General features: G+C 47.4%; 1 protein-coding gene across 1 annotated transcript in view; it reads right to left on the bottom strand.

Moving 5' to 3' along the window:
* NFX1 (nuclear transcription factor, X-box binding 1) overlaps nt 1–23,153 on the bottom strand; it is a 2,569,209-nt gene that overhangs the window by 2,368,620 nt on the left and 177,436 nt on the right. Inside the window, exon 2 of the mRNA XM_069620539.1 lies at nt 8,538–9,956. Within this exon, the coding sequence (XP_069476640.1) occupies nt 8,538–9,956 (1,419 nt within the window). The remainder of the gene's footprint in view (nt 1–8,537; nt 9,957–23,153) is intronic.

Below are 23,153 nucleotides of genomic sequence, written 5' to 3'. Positions count from 1 at the left end.
CACCTTCGGATCTCTTCTGGTTCTCCCAGTCTTGGAGCTTCTTAGAATGTACCCAACCTAAGGCTCCATCCCTGTTGGTTGAAGACCTTCTCAAAACCTTCCTCTTCTCCTTTCCACAAGGCTTTCGGGGCCTGTGACCCACTTACCTTCAACATTACCTTCCTAAATACTGTCCCTCCCGAGCGCTCCGCTCATCTACCTCCAACCTTCTGTGAGTGAGTAGGTTCTACAATCAGAGATTTGGGAGGGAGATCCCTCAGCAGGCGCCTCCCTCTGGAACAGCCTACCTCCGTCTTGAGTTTGATTGTCTTAAGTTCCCGAAACTCCTCAAGACCTTCCTCTTCTCTTTTTTCTCTCTCACCCTGCTAACCTAGCTCTCTGCTCTTCCCTTCTTCCCTCCCTCCCTCCCTCCTTTCCATACAGCTCACTGACTGGCCGCCTGGTGTAACCCAGAGTCTCACAGGTCCCAGGCACCCCTGTTAGTCCTTTTTGCACTTGCGTCAGGGCCCTGCACCCCACCCACTCAATGCACTTGCAATAAGTCCTGAGAGCTTTTCACCGCACTTCCCCAGTCTCTACTGAATGGGCGCACTTTTTCCCCCTGCCCCTCCATCGTCCTGCCCCTCCAACGTCCTGCCTGCACTTGCACTACAGCTCTGCCTGTAGATCGTTATGTCCTTCCTTGTCTCACCCCTTAATGTGCACTTGAAAAAACTGCAGAATTGCTGTCGGGCCCATTTGTTGCATCTTAACTGTTAAATGTTCCGTATTTACTTAATCTGCCTGTGCAGACCTTTATCTCTTCAGAAATTCAAAAGCTCTGAGCGACTTGTCACCCCCTCCCGTGTTCCCGCCCTCCTTGATCGCTTTGAAACTTGCCTGTGTATAGGCGCTTCATAAATAAATAATACCATACCTGTGCCCCAGTTACTCGCTTATTGGGAAGCATTATTTCTTCCATGCTCTTTGGGACTGGGTGCTTCCGGCTCCTTGCTTGTAAAGCACTGCAAGTGCTCCTCGTTTGCCTCTGGGCTCCCCGCGTCTGGCGCACGTTCGCACTGTCTGGCCACATGTCACACAAGGTGGTTTTTGGCCCTTACCAGCTCCACTGGCTTCCCTCCACCTTTCGTGTTGCGATAAAATCTTGATCTGCATCTCCTTTTGCTGTTTTGGATTATCCACCGTTTTATTGTCCTAGGCTCAAACTGTGAATATATACGGTCAAATATCAAACCAGCAGTTCTAACAGCAAGTGTTGGATTTGAAAACTGTTTAACTCCCACATAGCTAATAAAAGGTGTTATAGTCTAGGGTGTAAGGAAAGATAACATATCCCTTTCTGGGGATTTTCTGCCCATTAAGGAGGGGAGGGGTTCAACCCCAGTGGGATACCCCCCTTGCCATGTCCCCTAAGTGGTAAGCATAGTGGGCTCAACTCCGTAATACCAAAAAGTGTGGGTCTCCCCCTTGGGGAGAGGGGACGAATTTCTTGGATTCGCACAACGAGAACATTATTTTAATTCCAAAACTAATCATTTTTCATAACGCACACTTAGAAGATGCATTTCACCTTAAAGGTTTCTCTCAGGCAAGAAAGTAATATTGGAGTTACTTCCTGGGCTACTGTTCAGATCGGTGGAACCAGCAGAAGTTCTACATGGAGCTGAATTTTTGAGAGCAAGAGGCAATCTCCTCGGTCCATTGTTTCCTATTTCTACCAGTATTTGTACCCCCCATTTTTGTTTATTGGGAGCATTTACCTGTTTTTAGGGAGTAATGGTGGCTGGTACACCGCTCATCTCTAGGCTTACTGATGGGGTAACTTCAGTTGGTCTCATTAAACTGCTTAGTTATTTTTTATCTATCTTGTTTGATTTTAACTCTGCATGGGGACTTCTCAAAAGACAGTTTTTGATGTTCGATTTAAAAACACTATTCGACCACTTCAGATTTTAACAATTATGCAAACCTGAGCCAAAAGGCTGAAGACCTTGAAATTGCTGACATGTCCAGTAGGCCTTCATAAAGACTAATAAGCAGCAGACCCATGAGGCTTTAGGACTGCAGGAATAATCAGGGATGAACTCGCTTCACTCTTATGTGCTTGTGTACAGCTTAGGGTGCACAAAGGATTCTCACTGATATGCAAGCATTCATTCTCAGCTTGAGCTTCAATAAGTTTACAATAAAAACTATAACAAATATAGAGCCTACCATCGATTTAAGATGCAACCTATTTGTAGGCCATTCATGAAGTAGGTCTTTAAAAGTATCTGACTGAGGTTAGTCACATGGGATTTTATGACAGACACATTCATAACAAGTGGGCCTATTAGAGGAACAAAACAAGTTAACAGGCCCGTTTGCAGAATCTCTTCGTTTTTTAAACTAAATTTGTTTCCTGAGGTAGGCACACTGAACATGTCAAAGTAATGAACCCATTGCAATAAAGAAATAGTTAGCTGGACACAGATCATGCAACAGTATATGTTAGGATTCATATTCTTCAAGATAATTTCTCAATAGATAACTTGCTGAGTTTTGGCAACAGTACAGTAACATGAAGGCACACGAATGACAAAGTTACTCACCATAGTGACTACCTTACCCCTAGTCCATAGTCCCCTTTCCTCCATGCTTGTGGAACATTCTGTCCATTGGGACGGGACCAGAGCCCTTCTAAAGCATATAAAAATTTACTTTTGTGTCCCTTTATTTTTTACACGGGGCCACCGCACGGGACCGTAGCCCCGCTCACCTGAGATACGCCCTATGCATCGCCCTTCAGTCCTTTTCGACCGCCAGGTCCAGGACCATTTAGCAACAATAGAGGATACTTATTAGAGGGGATGGCAGGCGGGTGTATGGAGGAAAGGGGACTAGGACTAAGGTAGTCACCACGGTGAGTAACTGTCATACTCCTACATCCCGCCTCCTTTCCTCCATACTTGTAGGAGATTACCAATCACTGACCATAAGAAATACGGGTGGATGGAAATTCCCTTATTGGAAAAAATTCTTAAGAATTGCCTGGCCTAATTGGGCATCAGGTCAAGACATGCAGCAGCCTTGGCTATGGACTCCAAGGGAAGTATTTTTGAAAGGCAACAGCAGCCCCTTTGCCACGGACCAGATGTGCATGAATGCCCTTTGGGGCTGAAGGTCTTGAATTTTGTAGGCCTCGGAAATGCATGAAGCTATCCAAGGAGAGAGATGGACGCTTGAGGCTGGTTTCCCTTTTGGGTCACCAAACACAAAGAGTTGTTGAGAAAGCCTAAGTTTGCTTGTTCTGTCAAGGTAAAACTTAAGAGCACGTCCGACGTCTAGATTGTGTAAAACCCTCTCAGCATCGTTGGTGTATAAGCGCTTGTCAAAATGGCCACTTCAGATAGCGTGGGTTGAAACGCCTTTTTGTCACTGCCTGAAGAGAGCTGCATTACAGGTTTTAGTGAAGCCATTGTCCCTACAAGGATTGTAGGGGCTTTTGGATCAGTTTTAGCCCTTTGACGGGGAACCTCGGCAGAGCCGATACTAGCTGACCTGGAGCACCTTTCAGCCCTGTTGGTTTCTGCAGAAGAATTAGCCCTCAGTGAGGGACCTTGGCAGGGCCGGTACTTGAAGTGTTGAGCCTTTAGCAAGAGCCCCTAAATGGAGCTCCTTGATCCCGCTGGTCTTTGAAAGAGCCCCCCGATAGGGGATCCTCAGGGTTTTACCCCAGTACTTTTGAGGTTTCCTGTCAAGGGACTAAAACTAGGCTCGGTATGTTTACTCCCAGACTGAGAAACCTCGGGAATCACCCCAGTTGAAGCAGCCCCAGAAGCGTTGGGCTTAGTCTTCACCCCCAGATGGGGATCCTCGTAGGAAAATCCAATGTTTGTGGTACCATTTGATCTTCTGTGATGGTGTGCCACGCCTCCAGATGAAACGATTTACGTCCACCCCCCAGAGTCTTGTGTGACCGATGGAAAACAATTTTGATGACTTATCAGGGGAAGGACCACCTGTTGCCGAAGAGGAGGTGGATGATCGAGAGAAAAACCAGACACTTTTCCTTTGCTGCTTGCGCAGAGTTGCACCAGAAGAGTCTCCGAAACCTAGAAAGGACCTTGTCTGGGTCCCCGGCCTCTGCACATAGGCCGCTTTAGCTGGGCGTTTGGCAAGGACCAACAAAGACTCAGCCGTTTGCGTGCTTGACTTTGCATTGAGTTCCTCATTGGTGGAGGAGTGGAACAGCTTTTAAACTTCCAAGGGAATATCAAATACTTAATCCGAACCTCCTTGGAGAACTTTGTAGCATGCAACCACGCTTGGCGGGAGAGGTCTACTCCAACCATAAGGCCCCTGAGCAGAAAGGTCTACAGGATGGGCTGGGGCCTCCAGCAGGTCCTGAGCCAGAACTCTGGCATCCGATATGCCCTCTTTAATATTTTCCAGCCAGTCCTTCCAGCCTGTCCTGAGCGATACATTCATGAAATTCAGGAGTTCCTTCCACAGTTTGAGATGTTCTGCTGCAAGGATGAAACGCAGGAGGGAGTGAGACTGTGGCAGCATAAACGGGGCACGCCAATCCATTGGGAGGGGGGAAAGGATTCCTATTGTCCACATTCTGAGGAAAATGCTGCTCGGCCCCAAATATAGGTCCCTCTGCACCAGCCGTTGAGAATGTTGGTGCTTTCTTAAGCTCTTCATCAAAATGGCTGCCTTAGACCGCGTGGGTTAAAACTGCCCGAGGTGAACTGCGTCACAGGTATCAGTGAGGCCAATGGTTTCAGGGGCTTTTTTAATCCATTTTAGCCTTGTGAAAGGGAACCTCGGCAGAGCCAGTACTGGCAGATCTAGACTGCTTTTGGGCTCCTTTGTATTCTGCAGAAGAATTAGCCCTTGGTGAGGGAACCCCGGCAGGGCTGGTACTTTCAGACTTCAGGCCTTTGCCCTCCTTTGCCCCTTCAGCAGGTTCGGTTCGACCACAAAACTGTCTGTGGGAAGGCTTATAGTCACCCACCGAAGCCAGAGCCCTTGGAGGAGGCCCCTCGAACTTGCTGGTTTTAAATATAGCCCCTAGTTGGGGATCCTCGGGGGTAACCCCAGTGCCTTTGGTCACTGTACAGGAAACCTCGAGACTAGGCTTGGTACGTTTAGTTCCAAATAACCCCGGTCAAAACAGCACCAGAAATGTTGGGCTTAAGATTAGCCCCTTGACACGGGGCCTCAGAGTGAACTCTGCAATACAAGTTCGATCCCTTTCGGGACACCTCAGGTAAGGTCCAGGTACCAGAGCCACTTGGGCCCCTCCCGGAAACCAGAAGACCCCAGGAAGGAGTCCCCTGACCGGGGTACCCTAAAAAAGGAAGGAACTTGTTTCGGGGGCTTTTTTTTTATCCATTTTATCCTTGTGACTAGAAACCTCGGCAGAGCCGGTACGGGCAGATCTAGAGCACTATTGAGCTCCTTTGGACTCTGCAGAATTATTAGCCCTCAGTGAGGGAACCTCGGCAGAGCCGGTACTTGAAGGCTTGGGGCATTTGCACTCCTTTGCTCCGTCAGCAGGATCGGTTCAACCACAAGACTGTGGGAAGGCTTAGGGTCACCCTCCGTAGCCAGAGCCCTTTGAGGAGGCCTCTCGAACTTGCCGGTTTCAAATATAGCCTCTAGTTATACCTGGCAGGGGAGGTCTACTCCGACCATAAGCCTCGAGTGGAGGTTTCTACATGATGGGCCGCGGCCTCCAGTAGATCCTGCGCCAGAGCTCTGGCATAAGATAAGTCGCCCTTAAAGTCTTCCAGCTTATCAGGACAAATACATCCCTGGAACTCCGTGGGCTCCTTCCACAGCTTGACATTAGGAGCCGCCAGGATAAGTTCAGTATTAGCCTGACGCAGCTGAAGAGCCGAATTGGAAAAGACAATTTTCCCAATGGCATCAAGAAGCTTGTCCTCCTTGGAAACGATCGTAGATGCTGTAGTGGAGTATGTAGAGGCTGGCTTCGACTTGAGCGTAGCTGCTGCCACCACCGAAGAGGGGAGCGGGCATGCCAACAAGGATACGTCCTCAGACGCGTGAAGCTTGTAGCGAGCGTCAATTTTCTTGTTTAGGTGCTGCCCAGAATGAGGTTTTTTCCCCAGACCTTAAGGGCCTTGGCCAGAACATCCTTCTGAAGGAACAGGCCAGTGCGCTCCTGTGTGAAGGCTCCAGAAAGTGTGGAGCTGGGGGCTTGGGTACTGGGATGTCTAGCAATGCCATCATATCCCGCAACCAGTCATGAAGGGCTTGAATAGAGCGGGGCGGGTCATTGCTGTCCTGGTCTGCCTGGTTCTCATCCAATGAGGCGGGAGCAGAAGTAGACCCCGCCGCATGTGAAGCCTCAGGGAACGAAGGTGTGGTTGAAAGAGCGAACAGTCTTTTCCACAGGGGAAAGTGGAGGCCCCACAGGGAGTGGTGGAGGAAGTGGTAATGCCGGAAACTGCATAGGGATTGACGGAGCAGAGGCCGGTTCAGGATACATTTCCTTAAACAAATCTTTAAAGTACGCCTTCAAGGTAAGAATGCGTAAGTGTCTGATACTTGCCAAAAAACACATCCTCAGATGAAGGTCTAGGTGCTAGAGTGGGCAGACGCCGCGCAGAAGGGGCATAATCCCAGGATCGCAAAGAGGATGGTTGCCAGGATGGTCTCCCACCAACTGCATCTACGTAGACTAAAGGCATGGACGTAGGAGGAAGCGAGACTGTATGCAGCAACCGAGTCCGAGAACGCCAATCCATTGGGGGGCGGAAGGGGTTCTTATCTCCAAAGCGTGGAAAAGGCTGCTCTGCTCCAAAAACAGACCCCTCAGCACCAGCTGTGGTGAACGTTGGTGTAAGACAGGTAGTCAAAATGGCTACCGTGAACGAAAGGTTTGGACCGCCATTTTGTCAATGCCTGAGGCAAACTGCGTCACAGGTGTAAATGAGGCAGTAGTCACCACAGGGGAATCAGGGGTCTTATGTTTCATTTTAGCCTTGCGACAAGGAACCTCGGCAGACAAGGTGCAAGCAGAACTAGGGTGTTTATGAGACATCTTAACGACTGCTGACGAATTAGCCCCAAGAAGGGGAACGTCGGCAGAGTCGGTACAGGAAAAGTTACTGTGCTTAGCCGGCTTCTTTGCCCCCTCAGAAGGAACGGTTCTACCACAGGTCTGAGGGTGGGAAGGCTTAGACTCACCCCCTGAAGCCAGAACTCCCAAAAGGGGGCTCCTCAATCATGCTATTAGATATAGCCTCAAGAAGGGGAACCTCTGGGACAACCCTTTTAGTCACCTTGAGAGGGACCTCGAGCAGACACTCTGTACAGTTAGTTCCAGATGTGGAAACCTCAGGGCTGACCCTGGTGAAAAGAGCGCCAGAAGAACTTGGCCTAACTTTAGCCCCCAAAAGGGGAACCTTGGATGAAGATCCAGTCTTGGCAGCCCCTTTACAGGGGTCCTCGGAGGAAATTCTGGTGCGCCTGTTAGGTCCCATATCGGGACACCTCGGGGAGATGCCTTGTAATAGAGCCGCTTAAAGCCCCTCCCAGACCCAGAAGACCCTGGGAAGGAGTCCTCGGGATGGTGTGCCCTAAAAAAGGTTTTTTTCTTCAAATGAACCGCTGTAAATGTGGTAGAGGAACGTGTTGACACTTCCTCCCACCTGACACGCCGACGCTGGAGTGCCCGGGCGGAGAGAGGGAGTCGCAGTAGAAGCACAAGTGCCAACGGTGTTCCAGGTCCAAGCACTCCAGGCAAAGAGAGTGGGTATCCGCCCTCGCGAAGCGACTTTTGCAGCATGAACAGGACACAAATCCCAGACGCTCCAGCATAGACGAAAGAACAGATGACACTGGAACCGGAGCAGGAATGAAGGACAAAGGGACAAAAAAAATATTCCCTATGATGTAAGTGCGTCCGACCGCGGAGAGAAAAGGACTGAAGGGCGATGCGTGGGGCGGAGATCTGGTGAGCGGGGCTGCGGTCACGTGCAGTGGCCTCGTGTAAAAATAAAAGGACACAAAAGTACATTTTTTGATGCTTTAGAAGTGCTCCGTTCCCATCCCGATGGACAGAATGTCCCACAAGTATGGAGGAACGGGGACAGAAGTAGGAGTATACGGGAGCTATCCATTTGTCAATCCTCCAGAGTTCCACATAACTTCAACCATGTTTGCAATACAGTCAAGCATGTAGTGCTGCTTTTTTCAGAACTTTTCAAATAACCAAGTAGGTATTCCCTACTTTTGCAGAATTAGCATTTTGAATGACGCATGTAATTACATGTTTTTACTAACAAAATGTTAGTGCACTAGAAACTCTGCATCTTAAAAAGAAATGATATCTTTACTTCCCCCATTTAGCAGTCTTCTTACCCACCTCCACCAGTCTTCTTACCCACCTGCACTAGCATTCAGGAATAGGTCACCTTTCACCACCAGCTTTTTCTCTTACCGCTCTGAAGTGAAGAACACTTTTTACGCATTGTAAAACAAAGAAATAAACAATTAAAAATCATTCACAATCCACATACCTGTATGGGTTTCCTTGTTCTTTGGTACTTCACTCTGCTTTTTCCACTGCTGGGTCCGGCCACAATGTGAGCTTTTTTGAGCATTATCTTGAATTGGATATTTTCGTCCCAAGTGCTTGTCAGAATCAGTCGTCCTCGGTGCATGAGATCTAGGGTCGGTCTCAGATACCCTATGAGAGTAAGTTCGATGGTCAGCATCCGACACCCTAGACACTTGGACTCGGGTGTCCGTTTCGGCCTCTCTATTAGCGTGCGCCCGCGTGTCAGACTGCCTTGGTGTATACGTTCTAGAGTCTGTTTCAGTTAACCTATGAGTATTGCCTCTAGAATCTGCATCAGCTACCCTACGAGGGTGAGCTCTAGCATCAGACACTCTTTTGGTGTGAATTCTAGGTTCAGTGTCAGACTCTCTATGGGTGTGTGCTCTTGCATCAGTGTTAGACACTTTATGAGTAGGAGCTCTTGTTTCAGTGTTGGACATCCTCTGGCCTTGACATGAAGGTGCTAGCTCTTGGTCGCTGGTATTTGGGGGGGATTCCTTTCTTCTTTGATCCTTTTTTTCTTTTGCCACAAAGGTTTCGGGACGGCTCTTAGTTACCTTTGCACTATTGCTGCGCTGAAGCTCATCTCGCTTCCACAACTCGTCATCTGACTGAGGTTTGTTCCACAACACCGACTCCCTAGGGTACCTCTTGTTTGAAAAGGGATACCTCTTCTGGTCATTGCCAACACCAGCATATTCATCAAAGTTCACTTTTCCAACCGATGACTGAAAAGTTCCAGACTTTGTCACATCTTGAGGTGGTATGTTTTCAAACATTTCCTCATCCTTCTGCTTCAGGATTGCTCTTCTGCTACGATCATATAAGGGTTTTGACTTATCTCTTGGCCCTCTTACAGAACCTCCAGCTACATGAGTCAATTTCTTTGGCTTTGCACCTCGACTATCAGCACTCACTACGTCTTTCTCACTCTCTGAGGAGCAAAGATCACTACCTTCTCTAAACTTCATTCGCCAATCTGCCAAAGCAGAAGAATCTCTAAAGTCCATTCTTGGTGCACCTTCAGCAGGAAGCTGCCTTGTATGATTTCGGTTATGCAATCTTTCACTCTTTGATCTCTGCCATCGTTGGTTTTGGAAACTATGGTTTCGAGCTGGCTTATTGCTACTGTCCATTTCAGTAGTAGCTGGAGGATTTCTACCATGGTTTGTTCCTTGGATATTATAGATTTGCCTTTTTTGTGAGGAGCCCTCATGATCAGTGTCTCTAGAAAGCAGCTGTTGGCGAGGTGGGGGCAAGTTACTGCTTCTGGACGGATTTCTTGAAGGTTCCACTCTTCCCGAATTCCTCCAGGTTGGCTGATGGCTTTGCACCTCTCTTGGAACGAAATCTGGAGCATCTGGATTGTAGTTTGTACCTAAAACATTAAGAAAAATTCAGCATTAGTCTCTACACATTGTACAGCAATTGTTGCAATTCTGTTTTGCACACCTCTTATTTTGGGACCGTCTAAATCCCTAGTAACAATTTCTGACTAAGTTAACTAAGAAAGTTGATAAAGCTTTACAATTGTAAACCAGGATGGATTAGAGATGGATTCGAGATTTTATGTGGAACGATGGGCCATAATCTCCCCAAAACACACTATCACACTTTTTTTATTAACTATATGCTGCTCAAGAAGTTTGAATGAGTTGCTGTACTAGTTAGCAGAAAGCACAAAATTCAGCATTGCTGCAACCCTCCACCAAGTGGTTTCATGTAAGGCTTAAACAGTGCAGAGACTTGCACACAGCCATACAGGCCACTATAGTTAGGTGTTGCCTTGATGGGAAGAGTTGGCTAAACCTCACTGCAGCTCATCTCCCACTTTAATTACAAAAACTGAACCCTTCCAAGAACTATCACCTTCTTATCAAAACAGACTTTTCTTACCCAGGAGCGATAGCATTTTGTGGATTACTCATTCAATAAATTGGTCAATACCGGATACAGGAGTAAACACTTAAATTGCAAAGTACTTGCCAGGTATTAAAATGCATTCACCCCCCAGATTAAACACAGCAAAATTAATTGGCGATTCAGAAAGTGTGCCAAGAATGTTGAGGCCTGCCTGCTTGATACATTGTATGCTAAAATATCAGTGTAGCACATTCATGCAAGGTTTCTTTGAGCAGCAAAACACATGCATTTGTACATAAAATCACACAGTTCCGTCTGGCCCAATGAAGCCAAGATAATATGTAACGGTTTCCCATCATTTATTAAAAGAAATATTGAAAAGAGAAAAGACATTTAAATAAAAATTCTATATTCGAGTAAAACAAAGAGGTCTGGATGGTTCTTCTATGATTCAGTGTGTTCAAACTGCAAGGCTGCCCTCCCACAGTGGGGCCTGGAGGCTGTCCAGTGGATTGGCTTCAAAAAGGGAGGACGGTATATGCTTTGGATGAGAAACATAAGCAGTTATGACATAGGGGGGGCAACATCAAATATTTGTAATCAAGGGAGGGTCTAGCATACAAAGATTTGGAGACCACCGTACTAGAGACCATCTGGCCTTTTTCCCCCTCAGAGACTCTACCCTGGTCCAACACTGATGTTCGCTGGCTTAGTTGTGGCAATGCTCTGAAGCAATTCTTTGCTTTGCGACAAAAAATGAAAGCATTCCTTGATGAAAAGGGAATGGACACTTCCGTCATGCAAGATACTGACTTGCTAGCTGACACTGCTTGTCTGACTGACCTGACGGGCCATTTGAATGACTGAAAAGTTGCAAGGAAGCCAACATCTAATTTCTGATCTTTTTGAAGCGGTTTGTGCTTTTGAAATAAAGTTAAGACTTCCGACAGCCTAACTGGAGAAAACGATGTTGGTAGACTTCCCCACAAGTGCAGAGGCGTTCCCACATGAGAAGTATGGAGCATGGCATCGGCCTATGAAGGTCCTGACTGAATTGCAAGTTGTTTTTGGGAATCGTTTCACACAATTTAAATCACAGCAAGCTTATTTTAAATTTTCTGCAGACCCTTTCTCCGTTTATGTTGAAAATGTGCCACCTGATCTTCAGCTTGAAGTGATTGAACTCCTGTGATGTAGTGCCGTCAAAACTAAACATAAAAAGATGCCTTTATTAGCCTTTTACCAGTACCTGAACACTACTCAATTTCCCACAGTCTCTGAACACTACTCAATTACCCAATCTGTCCCGGGAAGCATTTAAGATGGTGTCCACGTTTGGCAGTACCTACATTTGCAAGTTTTCTCTCAATTGAAATTGCATAAATCTTTTTTTTTTTTTGTTGTGTTTGATGAAACCTCATTACAACATATAAAATATACAATACATTTCAGACTTTACAGAACTCGGCAAATTCACTTCAGCATTTTTTTTTATATATATATTTTTTTTTCTTTTTCGGCTGTTACAACACTAAAACGACACTTAAATCAATAAAAAAATCAATTAAAAAAATTAGAACGACACGTCCAATATTGACATTAAAAAATTCAAAGTTCACAATTTATAAATCAAGCTTCCTGGTAGGTTGTTATGCATGCACTAGGTATACAGAAATTTTGAGAGGGATGGCATCAACGCCATTTTATTCCCTATCAACTAATAGCTGCACATTATTTCATTTCAACTATAGTTCCGTTTCTTATTTTTCAGTCAGCATTTACCATACCTAGTCTTTTTTCTATAATTTGGAGCAAACGTACCAGGGCAAGTACAACTGGCACCCTATGTCCCCACATACATTGTACCCACAATGATTCATAGGCAACGCCATTAGATGAAAATACATACTTGCCAAGAAGTTTCAATCTCTCTGGATCCAAGGCTGTACAGTATAATACAAGATGTTTCAATGTTTCGTGTGCACCTGTCATACATAATCTACAATTCATGTCAATTTGTTCATTGTTATTCTTCCAGCATTTCATGCGATCTTTAGTTAATACTAAGTTGAATCTAAATCGCATGTACGAGATTCTCACCCATTTACTGGGTACTTGCGTAAGATAAGAAAGCAGAGGTTGCGGTTTATGACAGAATTTTGCATATTCCTTATGATTACTGTGTTGGCCAATCTTGTCAGCGGTGTTTGCCCAATCATACAAGTAAAGTTTTTTTTTTTACAATCTGAGGATATCGGACCAAGTCTGATGTATTCTGCGCAATCAGAGACAGGGTATTGTATAGCTCCACATTAGCCTTCTGCAAGGAAACGGGATTACCTTTCCTCACCGTGGATTCTAGATCTTCATATAATGAGTTTTTGATAGGATCTAGCATTTTTCCAAAATTAGCTAGTCTACGACACAAGAATTTTGATGCCAAAGAAGTAAGTCCTAACTCATGAATGATTATCGGATTAGGCATGGAAAGAGGCACATATGGTACCTTCTTCCAGATCATACCCTGAAGCGCATTTAATACAGGTCCAATTGATAATAAACATAGATCTAGCCCATATAAGATGATTGGTTCCACTTTGAGTAAATAAAACTCAATAAGTGGAATGAGCGAAAATTCGCATAACTTACTGTGAATGATCTTCATGTGACCAATCAATGGCAACGCCTTAATTGAGATTGCCATTTGCCATTTTGTTACGGAGTCAGTGTTTGTCAGGTTATATCCCAGATACGCGAGTCCTGGAGCCCGAGGAATCTCATTTCTATTGATGAACCATTTAAATGATACTTGTTTTCTTTTGTTACTAAAAGTAAGTATCTTTAATTTACTAGGATTTACTGACAAATTCTGGGTTTCACAGAAGTTAAAAAACCACTGTAGTTTATGTTGCAGACCAAAAGGAGTACGATCTAAAAGGATTATATCATCGGCAAATGCCATCCAGTTTATACACAAGTCCCCCAATTTTGCTGGAAAAGAATCATACTGGCTCCAGAGCTCATCTATATCAGCTAGATATAAGTTAAAAAGGGTTGCCGCCAAATTACACCCTTGTTTGACCCCAATGTAGGTTGGGATAGGTTCCGTCAGGCGACCAAATCAGTCTATTCTCACCCTATAGCTAGTGTTTGAGTGAAGCATTACAATCATTGCTATTAAATGGTCCGGAATCTGAAACAATTTCATCTTCACCCACAAAGTTTCTCTAATAACGCAGTCGAACGCTGATAAATCGACAAATGCCATATATATATAGGGCCTTTTTGATTTTGATCTTGCCTTGCGCTCTTCAATAAGTGTGCAAGAATTGTTGCATTTAGTTGAGTCCCCAACCCTTTTCTGAAACCAGATTGATAACGAGAAAAGGTCTGAGAAACAGATATAAAAGGCGTTTAGTTTTTTAAGAATTAATGCAGCAGACACCTTTGCTGAAATGTCTATCAGAGCAATGGGTCTAAAATTGGCGGGATCCGCTGTATCTCCTTTTTTATGTAACGGGATAACTAAGGCAGAAGTCCACGAGGGGGGCAAGTTTTTTGTTTTGAAAATAAGCTCAAAGCAGCGATGTAAATAAGAGGCCCAAAATTTTGGATCGTCTTTCAATACACACGGAGGAATTCCGTCTGGGCCAGCTGCTTTTGAAGGCTTAAGATTCATTATTGCAAGCTCAATTGCATCCACCTCCCATGGACATTTGCTAGGTAAATCTGCTATACATTCCTCATATTTGAGCGACTTAAACTTTTCAGGCATTGCATATTTCATCTGGAAGAACTGAACCCACGCTTTGCCACTAACTGTAGAGCATTTCTGTGACTGGCTTCTATCCAAGGGGTCTCTTAATAATCCCCAAATCTCTCTCGTTTTTCGGCCAAGCATCATGTTAATCAGTTGTTGATTCTTTTTCATATGAATATTGAATTTTAGAGGTCTAATATCATTTCTGTATTTAGCCAATATTTACTTTTTTCTATCCTTTACTTGAGCAAACGAGAGCTTGAGCATCCAAGGACAAGACTCACTGACCACCATATCCATGGCTGCTCTGGGAGTAGGCATGTTGTCACTGGTGCCTGAGATCCAGAAACAGACATCTGAGAAACAATGCAATGTTTCTCACTGATCAAGTATGTCATGGGTCACTGCCCACTCACAGCCCTGCCAGAAGCTGTGCAAATGGCAGAGTTTGTGCCTTGCAAATGTAAAGTGTGAAATGTCTTTCTCATGAAGGATTTGCCCACTTTGTCTATTATTGGCAATTTCCCGTATGAAAGAAAGAAATGGAAAATGTGCAGTACAAAAATGAAGTTTGAAATACAAATGACCGGCACACCTAAAAAAAAAATGCATTTTTTTCTCCCTGTGTTTAATAGAAATTGTGGTTTGAAAAAGCCTACTGCCGTGTGTGTGCGCGCGTGTGTGCGTGCGTGCGTGCGTGCGTTTTCTAAATGTTCAGCATACTTCAACAAGCCTGGAATTTGGCATGTTCCATGGTGAAGACAATGTAAAAAGTATAAAAGGTAAGCAGTCTGCAATGCTTACCCCCCAACATATTGCTCTTCACACCATAGTTCTGCCTTAGTCCTATGTAAACTTCAGCAGTTCATTGTTCCTAAACTTCCCCCACTATCAGCCTTCTAGCTGACATTAGCTCCACTCTATGGAAGTCATGCGGGTGACAAAAACTGTGTTTTTGTAGCAATTTACGGGATTAATGCTTTTCTCATGGTCAGCTTTAAGTGGCTTGCTCCAGAGTTAGAAACAAAGATAATTTGTTCACACTAGCTCCTGTAGGAAACACTAGCAATATTGTCTACAAAGAAGCAATGGTTCAGGAATAATAGTATACCAATGACTGCAGTAGGCAAAGGAGGCCGTCCAGTACAAAAAAACTCCCCATAGCTCTCCAAACACTACAATTCTCAAACATTGTAATAGTCAGTAGGGCCTGCCAGGACAAATCAAACTCACCATAAGGAACGACGCATGGTCATCTCCATGCATTGTTATTCGGGTAACGCAAATGACCATGCATCATCATCATCATCCATATTCGTTCACTGAACAAACTTCAAACTAGGACTGAAGGAGGAATTACTGTGTGAAGCGCTGGTACATCTGCTAGTCACTATATTTAACATTTCATGTGAGGGTAGAACATACAGTTGTGCCAAATAAAAATATAATCCATATTTCAATGTCACAGTAGCACAAAATGAGCCCTATGCATAGGGTTCTTCATTGGTCACGGCCAAATATTTCTACTGTAGGTTAACCAACCATTAGTGGATCAAGCACTCAATATTTTACAGAGTACCCAAAAAGTGGTAGGACAGTGGTCAATCCAAGCAGCAGCAAAAGGTTGCACTTCTACCAGCTGGGATAAAGTTAGTACACGTGATATTCTGTGGTTACAATAAGCTAAGCGCATTAGCGCTGAAAATAGGTGTGTGTGCCTGCCTTGAAACTCGATCAACAGCCATTAACTTGTCACTAGCAGAAGACCAATAAAGTGTTACCTAAAATACACAAGAACGTTGATCGTAAGAACAGAAAAAGTTAGAAAACAAAGAAGTGTCCGAAAGTGATACTCACAGTAGCATAAATACAGATTTCCCACAAATAAACAGAATGGAGGGACAAGACAGACTGCCTACTTCTGTGGGGCGTTGGTCAGCTACCCACTAGGATGAATGCCCTTCTATGAACCTTTTAAAAAGAAATTGCGATTGCAGTCCTCCACCACTGAACCTTTCAGCCTGTTCACATAACAGACTCTACTTATGTTTATTAAATTCATATAGCGCTTTAACCCAAAGCGCTTTACAATAAAACAGATACAATGGAGGGAGAAGTATATAAACAAATCATGATATAAACCAGTGTAACAGTGCGTAGAGCAGTTTCCTTAGATGGGGAGGCGAGGAAAGGGTGAGTAGGAAGGGATTGGGGGTAGTCGGGAGAGGGATTAAAATCAGTTGTCTGATTTAGCTACCACGGTGTGAGTCGAAGGGGGGGGGAATGAGAGGTAAGAAGGGAGGTGGGAACTGGGGAGAAGGGAGGAGAGAGAAGGAAGGAAGTCAAGGGGGGGGCGGAGAAGGGGGGCTTTTAAGGCAGAGCAGGAGGAGTAGGTGGGGATGGAGCAGATGGAGAGAAGTAAGGAGTTCCAGTGTAGGGGGCCCAAGAGCTGAAAGGAGCGGAAACAAGAAGAGGCGCATGGGGAAGAGGGTACTGCAAGTAGGAAATGATCAGCGGAGCAGAGAGAGCGGGAAGGAGTGTAGAATAAAATGAGAGAAGAGAGGTGGGGGGGCAAGGTCATGGAGAGATTTGAATGCCAGACAGAGGAATTTAAACTTGAGTTGGGAGAGGAAGGGAAGCCAGCCAAGGAGGGAGAGTGAGGAGGAAATAGAGTTGCGAGGACCTAGGAGACAGAGTACGGATAGAGGAGTGGTAGATGGATTTGAGGGGGGTCAGATGAGAGAAAGGGAGACCAAAGAGGAGAGAGGAGCAGTAGAAGAGACGGGAGAAGATGAGAGAGGAGATTAAGAGTTCAGAAGCGTGGAAGGTGAGGGAGTATCGGATTTTACGAATGTTGTAAAGGTGAGAATGTTGGCAGGCTCGAGAGGTGAGAAAAATGTGGTGGGAGAAGGAAAGAGGAGACGAAGTGGAGACCGAGATTGTGAGCATGGGTAGAGATGGGGAGAGTAGAAGGGGGAAAGTTGATTGAGTGAGGAATAGGGGATAGTGTGTTAGAAGGAAAGAAAAGGACTTCCGTCTTGTCGGTATTAAGGGAGAGAAAGTGAGAAGACATCCAGTTTTTAATGGCCGTCAGGCAGGAAGATAAGGAGTGGTGAAGATAAGGAGTGGTGGAGATCAGGAGTGAAGGAGGAGAAGGAGAGGAAGAGTTGGGTGTCATCAGCGTAGAAGTGGTGGGAAAAGCCGAAAGAGGAGATAACAGAGGCGAGAAGGGAAGTATAAAGGGAGAAAAGGAAAGGGCCAAGTACAGAGCCTTGGGGAACACCATAGTCCAAGGGGATGTTGGAGAAGGTGCAGCCGCCCCAGGAGACAGCGTAGGAACGATTGGAGAGGTAAGAGGAGAGCCAGGAGAGGACACTGCCTTTGAAACCAAAGAAGGAGAGAGTACTAAGGAGTAAGGGGTGATTGACGGTGTCAAAGGCAGCCGACAGGTCAAGGAGGATGAGGATAGAGGATTGTTTAGCGTAGCAAGCAGTAAGGAGGGAGATGAGCACGAAGGTGAGCGCAGTCTCAGTAGAGTGTTTAGGGTGGAATCCAGATTGAGAGGGAGGAAGGAGAGAGTGAGTAGATACAAATGCTGAGAGTTGAGAGTAGGCTAGGCGCTCGAGAAGTTTAGAGAGGAAGGGGAGAAGAGAGATTGGACGAAAGCTAGAAGTGAGAAGAGGGTTGGCAGAGGGTTTCTTTAGGATGGGAATGATAGTGGCATGTTTGAATGCGGTCGAAAAGGAGGCAGTGGAGAGGCAGGTGTTGAACGTAGTCAGGTAGGGAATGAGGAGGGGGTAGATTTGAGTAATTAGGGAGGTGGGAAGGGGGCTAGAGGGGGCAGCAGTAGGGTGATTTTTGGACAGAAGAAGAGAGACACAGGAAGGGGTGACGGGTTCGAAGTTGGACATGCAGGCAGCAGGAGGGGTTGAAAGAAGAGGGAGGAGAGTCTTGGGAGGGGGCTAGGAGAATATTTTGGCATAGGGATAGAACTTTGGATGAGAAAAAGTTAGCAAAGTCAGAGGGAGAGAGAGGGGAGTTGGTAGAGTGATCAGGAGTATGAGGGGAGAGGGGGCGAGAGAGGGTTTGGAAAATTCGACGGGGTGAGAGGCTTGTGAGTGGAGAACAGAGTAGTAGGAGCGTTTGGCTGATTTGAGGCAAGAGTCGTAGAGTGAGTGATATGAAAAGTAGGAGGATTGGTCAGACAGAGATGGTGTTTTGATCCAGCGTCGTTCAAGGCGGCGGAGAAGACGATGCATGGACAGGAGGTGAGGGGAAAGCCAGGGTTGGGAAGGTTTCCGAGAAGGGTTGAAGGGGGTAAGAGGGTAGAGTTGGTCGAGGCTGGTGGAGATAGAGGAGGACAGTGAGGAGAGAGCTTCACTGGCAGAGAGAGTGGAGAAGTCAGAGATAGTGGGAAGGGAGGAAGTGCAGGAGTTAAAGAAGAGGGAAGGGTTAAAGTTGCGGAGATCCCGATGAAGGAAGGGGAGAGACGGAGGGTGGACAGAGAGGAAGGGGGGGGGAGTAAGGGAGAAGAGTAAGGTGTGGTCAGACAGGTAGTTGGGAAGAGAGTAGACAGGTGAGGAGGAGTAGGTTGAGGTGAAGATGAGATCAAGAGTGGAGCCGGAGGTGTGGGTTGGAGGAGTAGCAAGGGGAGAGAGGAGTAGGAGTCTAGTATGGTATGGTGAGGAGAGGGGAAGAATGAGAGGAGCTAGAGAGAGGAAGGTTGAAATCACCAAGAACAGTGAGAGGGGAGGGGGAGAAGAGAGAGGTGATGGACAAGGTCCTCATAAAAGGAAGAGAGGGGGCCAGGAGGTCTGTAGATTATTAAGAAGGAAATTGCATGAGGATAGGTGAAGGATTTGAAAAGGTATTCGAAAGAAGAGAAGGTGGGGAGAGGAAGGGCAGGGGTAGAGGAAAGAAATTTAGGGTGGTGGATGAGACCAATGCCGCCACCGCGACCAGTGGGGCGGGAGACATGAGAGAATGAGGAAGATGGGGGTGGTGAGAGAAGCAGGGACAGTGGAATTGGTGAGGGGAATCCAGGTTTCCGTGATGCAGAGGAAATGGAGGTCGAGGCGGAATAATATGTCGAGTGCTGCAGCGGTCTTATTGCAGATAGATCTGGCATTCCAGAGAGCAATGTTAATGATGCTGGATGGTTTGGCAGTAGGGGAGTAGATGAGATTGGGATGAGGAGGGAAGAGTGTGAGGGAGATGAGGGGCGGGGGAGGGGGTAAGTCATGGGGGCGGGCATGCGGAAGGTAGGTAGGAGAAGGAGGAAGGGGGATGGGAGAGGAAGGTTAACGATGATGGGAGGGGCGGGAAAAGTGTATGACAAGAGGGGGATGAGGAAGGGCGGGTAGCTTCAGCGGGAGAGCGTCCTCGGACAGGTAGTATGTGCAGCAGGATCCTCAGACAAGTAGCGTGTGCATTAGGGACAGCAGAGGGATGAGAAGGCTAGCAGGCTAGAGATGAGAGGTTCAAGCGAAGAGGGGTAGGTAGCCTCAGTAGTAGGGCTGGATGTGGCCAGGAGGGGAGGAGTGGTGGTCACGACAGCAGAGCGTCCCAGGATAGTCCAGTGAGTACGGTGGGCTCGGAAGGAGCATGAGTCAGTTGCAGGGGCTTTGCAGGGTAGGTTCAGGAGTGAGAGGGGTCAAGGCTCCTACCTCTGAGAAGCCACGGTAGCCGAAGGCTTTCCCGACTGCAACGGAGCACACGTTGCCTCGAAAAGATGGTGGGAAGATAGAGCAGCAGTGAGTGGCCGTCGGGCGCCGCAGGGAGGCATGCAGCAGTGTGGCGAGAGAGGCTCCCGACTTGGAGCTCCTGTGATTGGAGGCAGGGGGCGACCTCAGGGCAGCCGCAGGAATCACCCCCTGTCCGATTGCTGGAGCTGGGTTCCCTTTCAGCAAAGAGGTGATGGGTGGGCAGGCAGCAGGAGTAGTTGGAGGCAGGAGACAGCCTCTGGGGGGCCGCTGGAATCGCAGTGGTGGAGCAGGCTAGCCTGTCCGCAGGAGGTGCAGTGAGGCAGGTTTCCTTTCTGCCAGTAGGTTATGGGCGGGCAGGCACCTGGCGTTGTTGGAGGCGGCCTCGGTGTGGCCGCGCGAGTCACCCGCAGCCCGACTGGCGGAGCTGGTTAGCCTGTATGCCAGGAGGAGCTGGGTGTTGCGCAGAGCCTGTTTGCAGCGGCAGGAATGACGAGCGTCAGGCGGTGCTGGGCAGACGGGCCGCTGCAGTAGTGGGAGGCAGGCGGGCCGCTGCAGTAGTGGGAGGCAGGCGGCGACCTCGTTCTGGCCGCGGTGATCATCCACTGCCCGACTGCTGTGGTTGGATTGCCTTGCCGTCCGGAGGAACTGGGCAGGCAAGTTGCTGAAGTTGCTGGAGGTGGGTGAAGACTCGGTGCTGCAGGAGTCGGGAGACGACAAAGTACTAAAGCAAAGAGGGCCGCAGGGGATGAGAGCACAAACGCTCCCGCTCGCTGAGGAGAGCGGGAAAAGGCCAGCAGCCAATTCTTCGACTTCAATTAAACCATGTGGAAAGGGATAAAGTGGCTGCCAAAGGAACACTGCCAAATAAGAGTGAATCCCCCCCGCTCCCTTACTTGGGCTGTGCAAGGGTGAGCCTTTCCAGCACCATGAGCACTTTGAATGGTGTTGCATTGGCAGATCCTGAGGTAACAATCTACAGGTGTCATGGGGAAGAGGTCCAACTTTAAAGTGCTGCATGTAAGGTTGGATCACGAAGGAGTGGAGGCTTTGCTAGACGCAGGTTTGCTGAGTAAACACAGGGCTATAAGGGCCCAGAGCTACAAGACCAAGATGGGGGAGCACTGCAGACAGAACTGTGTATGGTGGGAAACTGGGTTGTGGTAGGGCCAAGTCCACCTCTGAGGCCCAAAATTACAGAGAGAGGCCAGAGTCAGAGGCCATTAGTTACTGGATGGGAGCAAAGAAGGAACCTGGCTATCTACTACACGGAACGTTGAGATGTGTACTTATTACTGCACTCGATTTGGAGGGAGGCTCAGTGCAGGGGATTTTGTCTTGGCAGTATGGCACTTTAGGCGGGCAGCATAGAATGCATTGGCATGGGGCACACCAAAGACAGGGAGAAAACAATGCCAATTAAGGCTGAGGTGGACTTTAATTCATGTGGTTGACAGCCTAGGTCAGGAGGACAGTGTCCACATGCTACGACTCCCCCGCCCAGGAATCAGTGATGCCAGGCCACACGTTAAGAACTGTCTATCGCATAGAAGACAACATTTGATGCAGTTAACGACTGCGTCAACGTCACCCAAGTTGAGGTTAAAATGGGCTCCCTTGAAATAAAACATGGCGACTCAGAAGCGCCATGAGCAAGTTGCTTCTGCCCCATCTAAATTGGGGAAACAAGGTTTCTGGCACATGTAAACGAACTGTTGGTAAACGTAGAAAGGTTTCATTAGCGTTGTGGGCTTCTAGTGTCAAAGAGGATGATTCAGTTTCTTTAATTTCTAACTGGGTTACTGAGGTGGTGGGCCTGGATCTAGGACGAGAATCCAGGATATCTTGAGAAATGCCATTGAATCAAAACCAGAGGCGGTACGACGTGTTATGATGGCAGGGATCGGACTAATTTTCGGGTGACCTATAAGCAAAGGATGGCAGCCGGGCACAGGGGGTGTTAGAAATTGAGGGGGGAGTGGGAGGGAGATATTCCACAACTTTTCTTGTGAGACCATCAAATAGTGGGCTGATTTATTATTTTTTTTTTTCAACTTTGTTTTATTGGCATTTTCATAATATAACAAAAGGGCGCAGAACATTTTCACAAATTGTGCGCGTAACAGGCCCAAACCCCCCCCCCCCTCACCCACCCCAAACACCACCACCCCCCCCCCAAAAAAGGGAAAAACCAAAAAAAATTTGGACCTCATAGAACCGTTCTGCTGGGGAGCCACTATGTAGGCTCCGAGAGTCTGGAGCTCCAGGAAGAGCGAGAGCATTAACTATTAGAAATGGCTGATGAACTACCATTGTCCCCCGGGCCGAGGGCCCTGTCCGCTCCCTGTCCCCCTTGAGGATCAGTGCACATCCCAACCCCATGTCTGCTGTGCCTCGTACCAGTTTGCGTGGAAAGAGCCCAAATTATTGTTCATCATTGCCGTCAGTTTATCCATCAGGTACATGTTTTTTACCTTTTTTAGCCAGTTCTCCTTCGATGGGGTCTCCAGGCTCTTCCATTTCTGGGCCAGTGCTACCCTTCCCGCCCTTAGCATTGTCTCCCACATCCTAGGGTATCGGGGAATGTCCGAGTCCTCCGGGGGGAGGCCCAGCAGCATTGTCAGGGGGTTCTGGGGGAGAAGCTCATCAGAAACTTCGGCGATCCAGCCCCTCACCTTCTCCCAGTATGCCTGGGCTTTCGGGCAGTGCCACCACATGTGCCCTCTCATACCGACCTGGCCACATCCCCTTGGGCATGCGGGGGACACTCCCGTGTACATTTTAGCCAACTTCATTGGATCTCTGTGCCACCCCTGTAAAATCTTGAAGTTGTGTTCCATATCCGCCGTGAATAAGTTCCCATGGAAGGCTATTTTAAATATTCTCGCCCAGGCGTCCTCCGAGATCTCATCCCCCGCTAAGTCATTCCAGAACGAGCGGAACCCCCTTCTCTCCCCTAGGTTGACCGTGTTCAGTAGCTTGTACATCCCTGATACCGCACCCTTCCTGGAGGTTGCCGAGTCCAGGAGCTTCTCGAAGGGGGTCAGCTGTCTTTTCAGGTTCTGGCCCCAGGCCTGGTCACATAGAATACCCTTCAGGCGGATGTATTCAAATATGGAGAGGGACCCCTGACCGAGGGCGTCCCTTAGTTCCTCATATGGCCGGAATTCTCCTTCTCTGAACATCTGCCCCGCCCACTCCATTCCCTTGTCTGACCACGACTGGGCGTTGCGGAACCCCCTGCTTCCCA

The sequence above is a fragment of the Ambystoma mexicanum genome, chromosome 5q (assembly GCF_040938575.1).
Source record: "Ambystoma mexicanum isolate Mex_15411 chromosome 5q, UKY_AmexF1_1, whole genome shotgun sequence".
In the NCBI taxonomy this organism is placed as follows: Eukaryota; Metazoa; Chordata; class Amphibia; order Caudata; family Ambystomatidae; genus Ambystoma; species Ambystoma mexicanum.
Note: the sequence above shows the minus strand (reverse complement) of the source record. Positions and strands in the feature narration are given on the sequence as shown.